This window comes from Microtus ochrogaster, unplaced genomic scaffold (assembly GCF_000317375.1).
Source record: "Microtus ochrogaster isolate Prairie Vole_2 unplaced genomic scaffold, MicOch1.0 UNK13, whole genome shotgun sequence".
Lineage (NCBI taxonomy): Eukaryota > Metazoa > Chordata > Mammalia > Rodentia > Cricetidae > Microtus > Microtus ochrogaster.
The window spans coordinates 7,930,761-7,940,514 of record NW_004949111.1 but is presented as its reverse complement, the minus strand read 5'-3'; the positions used below and the strand labels follow the sequence as shown (position 1 = coordinate 7,940,514).

The 9,754-nt window shown below is 36.7% G+C and overlaps 1 protein-coding gene and 1 pseudogene across 1 annotated transcript in view; one reads left to right on the top strand and one right to left on the bottom strand.

The window, feature by feature from the left end:
* LOC101993482 (charged multivesicular body protein 1b-2) overlaps positions 1-9,754 on the bottom strand; it is a 57,625-nt gene that overhangs the window by 39,869 nt on the left and 8,002 nt on the right. The window contains exon 2 of the mRNA XM_005366729.3: positions 5,905-6,002. Within this exon, the coding sequence (XP_005366786.1) occupies positions 5,905-6,002 (98 nt within the window). The remainder of the gene's footprint in view (positions 1-5,904; positions 6,003-9,754) is intronic.
* LOC113458261 lies at positions 1,768-5,482 on the top strand (annotated as a pseudogene).

The following is a 9,754-nucleotide window of genomic DNA, read 5'->3' as shown; positions in this document are numbered from 1 at the left end:
CCTGACTGCTCTATGGACTGGAGAGGGAGGGGGAGAGGAGTTTGGGGGAAGGGGAGAAGGGTGGGAGGAGGGGGAGGGAAATGGGAGGCTGGGAGGAGGCGGATACTTTATTTTTCCTTTTCTCAATAAAAAAAAAAGGCCCATAGAGCTGCTTAGGGCCAAAATCTGGCCACAAAACTAAAAGAGCAACTGAGAACAACAGATGGTACTATTTATTTTTGTCTGCATAAAGCTAATGAAAACTAAAAGGCAAACTCACAGTATTCCATCTGGTTAGCTATTTCCTATCTCAAATATCTATTATGAATTTTAGAAAATGAAAGATAAGTGATTGAGTACAATGTTAAAATCAAGTGTAATGGGATGTAGTTATTTCTTCCTCAAATGGCCCAAGAGGTAAGCAGTTTTCACACCTAACCCTCATGTCAACCAGGCAAGACACAAGTTTCATGCCCATTTTAATAAAAGCATTAACAAAGACTCAGGGTAATTGGTTTTCCATTCCTTTCTCCGTTAGTTTACCAAATTTGCTCCCTTTTAAACAATCCTTTCTCTGACCTCTGGTTTTGTAAAAACAAAAATTCTCTTCACCTTTCTAGCTGATTCTAGTTTTTGTGTGGGAATATATGGTAGGGCATGAGTCCCTAAATTTAGACTGCATTATTCAAAAATTCGGGGGACTTCCCAGTTCTGCAGTAATATGACCTTGCCAGCAACTACTCAACTCTTAACTGCAGCACAAAATATATGCAGGAATTAACGTTGCATGTTCTTGTTATGCCTGTCATATGCTTTGTCATATGCCTGGCCCTTTATGATACTGGTCACATAAGAGGCCAGTTTTCATAGTCTAAAGAAGGAAGGCCATGAATCTCTCTCTCTCTCTCCTGGGGACAGAGAGTTAAGAAGTTCCTCTGTGGTTGTGCTGAGTTGCTTTACACCAAATTTATAGCCTCCCCCGCCCCCCAGGACCTGGCCCCTCCAATATTCTTACCATGTAGGCTATCCCACAATAATGCTAAATCAAATGTTATTATTGTAGAACTTCAACATCCCCATTTGTTTGGGGAAGTCTCTGAAAACTCTCTTTTCTGAACATTCCCTCACGTATCATCCTGTCCATGAAGGCACCCTACCCTCTCTTCTGCTTTCAACCATACCTTTAAAGGAAATTTCTCTATTGGTTTTAAAGGAAAGCTTTGTTTTTAATGCAATGTACTGTTCCTTTTTCATGTTATCCTCCCTTGACGTCTGATCACAGCTCCAAGGTCCTCACTCTAAAGCTAATTCCTGAATGGCAATTATGTGTCAGCCTCTTTGATAAATCAACAACTACAGTGTTCTTTTTCCTTTCTCTAACTTTTCTTATAAAACTTCTTTTATAAAAGAGTGCAAAATGAATCAAAAGTGTAGACTACACAGTATGTTTGCTGACTTCTGCTATAACATATTCATGTCAATATTTGACTGAAAGACTCTACCTTAATGAATAAAGTGGAAGAGAGCTCTAGGATGATTCCTGACGTCGATTTTACACTTCCACATACATGCATACCTGCACATACATGTATGTAAGAGCGCATGTACACACACACACAAGCAAATATATATACCTACATATATGCACACCACATACACAAAAAATGGAAAGAGTTTGCATTTTAATATACACAAAATGGTTTTGGAATATAGGTTTGTATAAACAATCTATGTTTAAATGTCCATGAAAAATTATTTTGACACATTTTAATTGTAAAAATATAAACAATGAGTTGGAACATAAGGAAGGATGAGGAAGAGAAAACTAAGGATGGAGTAAAGGACAAGAAAGTCCATAAAAATAAAAGGTAAACTGAAGAATGGTATAAGGTAGAATATTTTATACAATTAATATGATTGTGGTTGCCTGAGACTTGATACCTTAAGAAAATCATGGTTTATTCTTATTGAAATCCTCAGCATATAAAAATACTTGGTCAAAAATCTATGGGGGTTTTCTTATTAGAGCTGAAAATGAATTTTAGGAAAGGTCGAACCTATAATAAAATCTGACACAAAATACCATTGTTTGCACAGAGTTCAGAGACAGTAATTGGCATATATTCGTTACATATAATGTCGGTCTCAAGGTATTTTCACACAAGTATATCATGTATTTTGATCATATTCCTGTCCTGCATTTTCCTTTATCCTCACTCTTTATTTTAAATTCAAAGTCCACACAAGTGTTTCCATCTCTTTCTCCATTTTATTCCATTATAATTCTCTCAAGCAAGGACAAAATGTTCAAGAGGAGCTTAGGATATAGATACTCTCCTCCCCCACCCCCACCACCGCAAAATTACAAGCTATAGTCACTGCTCTTGACCTTGACGGTAAGACCTTATTGCTGAAGATACCACACACTTGAGTCACTTGAAGAAGTATCATTCTTACTGGTTAGCTTTCATTGTAGAAAGGTACTATTCATGCTATGGAGGGAATTAAGTAATTAATAGTCTTAGCCAACTGTGAGCCCTTCAAGCTGTCAGTGAGTGGCCTGGTAAGAGATGCCTGCCAGTGCAATAGAACGATATGGGAGTAAGCAATCAGTTTGTGATTAGATTGAAGATTGTTCCACTAGGTGGAACTCATGCTTGTCACCTGGCACCTTTAATGGGACCAGGAGCCTATAGTCAAAAGTCCCAAATGGAGAAACTACTACTATCACTCTGCTGAATGGATACAGTATTAAACTGATTCTAATGATACTTTTCTTTATAATCAGTGATCAGTGCAACTGTCAACTTTCTTCAGGGAAGCTTTCTTTCTCAGAAGATAGCTTTCTCAAACTGTCAGCCCCAAATCATAACACAGAGAATTGTTAGTTATGAATGCTCAGTCTTAACATATGCTTGTTCCACTAGTTCTTATACCTTAAATTAGCCTGTTTTTCTTCATCTATGTTTTGCTTTGAGGCTTTTTACCTTTCATTCATTCTGCATGTTCTCCTCCATGACTGGCTGGCTGGTAGCTGCCTGGCTGACTGGCTCCAGACGTCTCCCTGGCTTTCTCCATCATTTTTTTCTGGAGCCTAGATTCCTCCTCTACTTATTCTCTCTGCCTGCCAACCCCACCTCTACTTCCCAGCTATTGGCCATTCAGCTTTTTATTGGATCAATTAGGTGCCTTTGGCTGGCAAGGTAAAACAGCAACACATCTTTGCCTAGTTAAACAAAAGCAGCATAAGCAACTGTAACACACTTTTATACAGTTAAAGTAATATTCTACAATAGTGATTAATACAAGGACACAACTAATCAGTATGAAGATAATGAGAGACCATGGTGTGCTCAGCCCTCAATGATAGATCTATATATATCACACACCCACAATCCAAGATTCCAGGATCATTGTGAAAGAGTGGGCAAAAAGACTAAGAGCCAGAGGTAGCAAGTGAGTACAGTGAAACACAACTATCTTGATATGACAGGGCCACATGAACTCACAGATGCTACTGACTGCATGTGCAACACGAGCATAAGATCAAGGAAGAAAATCTCCCACCTCTAGTTGAGCAGCTATACACCACTGATGGCTTCTGGTAAAGAAGAGGCAGATTTCTTCAGGGATGTGGCCCACTATGTACCAGTAGATAGCCCTATACTTAATGCACATATGGGCATCACCAAGTAGACTTTGTGGGTTTAAAGAGAAAGCAGAAGAAATTCTGAGCGAATAGTGGAGGGGATATGGGAAGAACTGAGGGAGAAGGAATGGGAGTGGATTTAACCAAACACATTATATGTATGTATGGAATTCTCAGACAATAAAAAGAATATCATGTAAATACATATGCACACAACCGAACTAACACAGCATGCTTAAAAATATTATCCTTCAAAAGTTTTAATTCTAAATCTAGTACTTGCCTTAGTAACTTGGATTTAGGGATAATATCCAGAAATTCTAAAAGTGGCTTATAGTCCAAGCAATAAATGGCATAATAAAATGAGCAAACAGGTTTCAAAAGATAAATTAAAAATGTGCAGATCATTAAGAAAAAATGTTCAACATCCTTAGTCACTAGGGAAATAAAAATTAAAACAAAACTGAGATTTCCACCCTAGCTGCTCAGAATTGCTATCATTAATCAAACAGCATTAATAATAGGATGTGGAGAAAATGGAACCCTCATATACTACTGCTGGTAGGAATATAAACCGAGTCACTCTATCCCTGGTGATATACTCAAATGACTCTAAATCAACATGTAACACAGTAATGTGCATACTCATATTTACCTCAGCAGTATAGACAATCAACAAGTTACTGAATCAGGTTAGGTATCCACTAAGGGATGACAAAAACTATTTTCCACACACACAAAATGGAGTTTATTTAGCCACAGAGGAGAATGAAATTGTGCATCTGGGCAGTGGGACAGTGGTGTACACCTTTAATCTCAGCACTGAGAAGGCAGATGCAGGCGGGTATCTGTGAGTTGGAGGCTAGCGTGGTCTACAGAGTGAGTTCCAGGACAGCTAAGGCTACACAGAGAAACCCTGTCTCACAAAACAACAACAAAATATATGGGATTGAAGAGCATAATAGTAAGTGAAATAAGTCAGACTCGGTGTAAGCCTATTTTCCTATTTGCTGAGTCTGCTTTGCATCCTTTTACTAGATCCCTAGGGAAACTACCTGCAGTGCCCTGTGACTCCTGCTAGTAAATATGAAAACACTATATACATTAATTATGTGCAATGTTTAGATAAACATCTTAGAATGTATAGACACTAAAATCAGCTGAAAGAAGAAAAATTATTTTATATACCAGCTTCTCAAGAAGAATGAAATTAGCTAAGGACAGCTTTTACTAACACAAGGATTACAAAATTTTGTGATCTATATTTGCATAACAAAAAAATTTAAGTAAAGAAGGCATTATTTACTATGTAGGATGACATAAACAATTAACTACCCCTTCCATATCTATTTGTACTTCTCTTGTAAGTTAAAAAGTAAAAATATTGGTGGTTCTGCTTACACCTGAGCAAGGTGGTCATGGCCCAGCTGCCGGATTGAGAGAGCCCAGAGACCAGCCACTCTGGTATTGGCCCAGGCTCGCTTTGCCAGGGGCAAGTTTTCCTAGGCGCAGGCACTGTACTCGGCTTTCACTGGCCAGTGTACCACTTGCAGGAGCAAATGCAGCCCCGAGGATTTGGTCATCACATATAACAACAGGGGACAAACCAAGTACCTCAGCGTTGATTTTTATGAAGCCATGGACGACTACAAATCTGCTGTAGAAACCCTGACCAACTCTGAAGTTCCATATTACAACAGGGGCTAGATATGCTTTAGGCTGGGCTATTTTGACAAAGCTTTGGAAGATTTCAAGAAAGCACTAGTAGACCTCAATCCTGAATTTCAAGATGCTATTTTGAGCTTAAGACAGACTATTTTAGACAAAGAAGAAATGCTGAGAAAAGTTACTGAAACTTTTTTTTTTTTTTGGATTTTTGAGACAGGGTTTCTCTGTAGCTTCGGAGCCTATCCTGGAACTAGCTCTGTTGGACCAGGCTGGCCTCAAACTCACAAAGATCTGCCTGCCTCTGCCTCGCAAGAGCTGGGATTAAAGGCATGCGCCACCAATGCCCGGCATTACCAAAACTTTTAATTTATTAAAATTTTAACTCATGATCCTTAAACCTCCACTAAGACATACATGGAATTATTTTGATTATATGTAAGAGACTGCATTTTAGAAGTTAAAGCAAAATAATTGTTTAATCAGAGTTATTCATTTCAAGAGAGACCATGTTGGTTAGATCTCTTAATAGAGTAAATAAGTAATATCAATGTACATTGTTATGGTAAAATATTTAAATCAAAAAAGTAAAAATATTAAAAGCAGTCTACCTTTTTTATCTTGGCCTTTTCAGCTTTTTCTTCTTTATCACATTTCTTGGCATTCCTATTAAGTTCTTTTGCAGCAAACTTCAAGCTAAATAAGTGTTCTGAAAATATAGGTTAAGGCCAGCTAGTCAAAAAGTCATTTTTCTAGCATAAAGACCCACAAACTTGACATTAAAAATCATCAAAAAAATGATCAGATAGTATTATAATTTAACTAACCATAAAACTTCAGAAAGAGAACTATTTCTTTTAAACTTCCTTTCATCCAAAATCAAGAAAATAAAATATTAATTACAAAGGAAAATAACTATTCTAAAGAAACTGGGTAGACTGCATTTTAGGCGTTTAGTGTCATCAGTAAGAAAGCATGTCCATATTATTATCTTTCTGAAAGAGAAGAAGGCATCATCATCATGGCACTGTTGCTATAAACAACCTCATTTGTTGTAACCTTTCAAGAGTCAAATTCATGAAGAGCAAGGAACAACTCAATGTAAGTGTCACAAATTGGAGACTACAGAGACAAGGTGGTTGACTAAATGAAACTCTACTGGAAAGCTCTGAGAAACTTTACCAATATGAAGGCAAAGCAAGAATGTGGAGGCAGAACTAAAGCAGAGAGCATGGAGTAACTGCTTACTAGCTTGCTCCGCTTGCCTTGCTTTCTTATTATCACCTAGGGCAATGTGCCCAGGGACAGCAGAGCAAACATTAAATCATTAATCAAGAAATGCCTCAGGGACCTGCCTACAGGTGTTCTCTCTTCCCAGATGACTAGCTTGTGTCAAGTTGAACAATAAAACCAACCACAAGTAAAACAGAAAACTGAAGAAAGCTGAGGAAAAGATGAGCTACCTGGAATACAGATCTGAATTACAGGAAGAAGACGAAGAGCAACAGAAGTAGACTAAGATGGTTTTATAGTATCTGGAGTACTTGGGCTAGAGGACTGAATCTGTAGGTAAAAGCACTGCTGGCTCTTCTAAAAGACCCGAGTTTAATTCCTAGCACTCATAAGGGAGCTCCAACTGCCTATAACTCCAGTTTCATGAGACTCAGTGTTCTTTTTTGGCTTCCAAAGTCAACAGGCACGTATGTAGGACAGAGATACGCATGCAGGTAAAACACTCCTACACATATAACAATAAATTAAGAATAAAAAGTTTAAAAATCTGGAATCCTATGGGAAAAGATAATAACAATGTGTGACTGATGATACTTAAAATGAGAATGTGTGACTATTCTATAACTAATGAGCATAATAAGAAAGTTACAAACAGGCCAAATAAACGTAACTCATATCTAGATGCATCATAGTAAACCTACAAAAATCAAAGACTAAAATAACTTTGAAAGAACCACAGTCAAAGTTCAGACAATTTATAAATGATATAGCCAAATAGAGTAGAAATTCCAAATAAAACTCCTAAGTAATTACCAAAAGATTTATGTTTGTACACTATTCAAAGTAGTAATAGTCTATCAAACTGCCATAAATACCAGTGGCAAACACCGAAGTATTCTTTCTAAAGAGAATCTAGGGTTTGGTTCTTATGTGTTACATTTTCATCAATTGATGTATTTTATGTGTATTTCTGTTTTAACAACTATTTAATACCATTGTTTATTCAGTAATAGCAAATTCTTAGCTAAAAATTATTAAGTAATTCTTTAGCTATAATTCATGACTGAAAACTTACATAAAATAATAATTTTATCTACAAGGCACACCACAGCCTTCTCACAGTTATTATTAGTTTAAAAACACTAAATAGCACATCAGAACCTATAGTTGGGGACTATTTTAAATAGTGGAATTATAAACATAAGGCACAGAAATACAGAAAATATGGTATTAAACAGAGAGCAGAAGATACTCATTTACAGTAGAGGCATTCATTCCCTTTCCTAAATGGGAAATAGGAACATTGGATGAGTCCAAAGTTTACTAATCTAGGCAAATTAAAAACATCATTTGTGCTAGTTTTCTGTAAGTTTTGACACGTAAGCAAATTTGTAAATACAGAATATTTCAATAATAAACTCAGCTTCTCAAGAAACTAAACTAGATCTAACAAAAGGCTTAATGAGCACAGAATGTTATCCAGGAAATGCTGTTTACATTAGAGAATCACGATGTCCAATTTTAAGATTAAAAATGCAGAACACAGCAGAGGAAAATACCTAAGACAAAGGAAAGGAGGAGTTGAGTATGTTAAAACATTCGTGCCATTCACAAGTAAACTATCATTCATTAAATATAACATTAACTATGAATGTTAAAATTTAAAGGGTACCACTAAAAAATAGTATGTAACTTCCAAAGTAATAAAGGAAAAAATCATGTGAACCATTTACAGACTCAACAGAAAGCAACAAAAGAGTAACAAATCTAGAGATAAAAGGCCAAACAGAAATTATACATTAAGTAGAAACTTCTTTCAAATGTGGGCTGGCCAAATAGCCCAGTGGGAAAAGTGCTTGCTTAACAGGCCTGATGACCTGAGTTTTATCCCCAGAACCCATATAAAAAAGGAGTTCCATTCCCAGAACATACTTTAAAAAGCTTCATGGGGTGGTATGCATGCATCTGTAATCTCAAAACTCTTACTGAGAAATAGGAAGAGAAGACTAGAGAACTGCCCAGAAGTTCTTGGTCAGCTAGGCAGGAATACACAGTGCAGCAGAAACATTAAGAAAGACTATGTCTGTATAAGGAAGAAGAAGAGAACTGAGTCCCAAAGTCTGACCTGTACATGTGTACTGTAGTGCAAACACAAATAAGTGAAGATAAATAAAATTCAACAAAAAGAAACATTCAAAAATTATGATGGATTAAAAAATAATGAACCAAATGATATACAGGACTTTACAATGCAAGGACATTGAATGATAAGATGGCAAAACACAGAAAAAATAATCAAACAATATTCTGAAATAAGAAGCCAAGAGTTTATTAGTATCAATTAAAACAATACAAAAAGTCAGTAAAGTATCTGGAATCAAGAAAGAAGGCTCATCATAAAAATCACAAGCTGACCTAATAATCAAAGGTATAGGAAATATACCTATAGCATAGCTGCAAACTATATGTGTGCTCACAAACTGACAAACAGAAAAACCTTGGACAATATTAACAAAACTCAACTAACAAGACAAAGTGGGGACATAGAAGTTATGAAAAATGCAGATTAAAAACTAGGTTTAACAGGCTAAAGAAATGGCTCAGTGTTTAACTGAACAGTCTGCTCTTCCAGAGGAACTGGGTTAAATTCCCAGCATCCACATGAAAGGTAAAAATGATTTTTATAAATGTTATTAACTATTGTTATCAACAGTTCTAGGGGATCTGATGTCCCATTCTGGCTTCTGCAGGTGCTTCACATATTTAGTTCATGGACATAAAATGAAAAATATCAATCATAGCTTGTTAAATATAACAAGCCAGATTAAGATGAATATTACATATTTTATGTTCTGTGGACTTTCTCTTTTTCTACACAAAGACATGCCTACACATGTATACATAAAAGTCAGAAGGGATCTAAAAAGGAGAACGAAAAAGTAATGGGAAACAGGTAAACATTAAGTATTTTCACTCATGTGACAAAGACCCACATTGGAGCACTGGACTGCGCTCCCAAGGTCCAGATGAAGAGCAGAAGGAGGGAGAAGATGAGCAAGGAAGTCAGGACCGCTAGGGGTGTGTCTACCCACTGAGATGGTGTGACTGATCTAGTGGGAGCTCACCAAGGCCAGTTGGACTGGGACTGAATGAGCATGTGATTCAGACTGGACTCTCTGAATGTGACTGACAATGAGGGCTGACTGAGAAGCCAATGATAAGGGCACT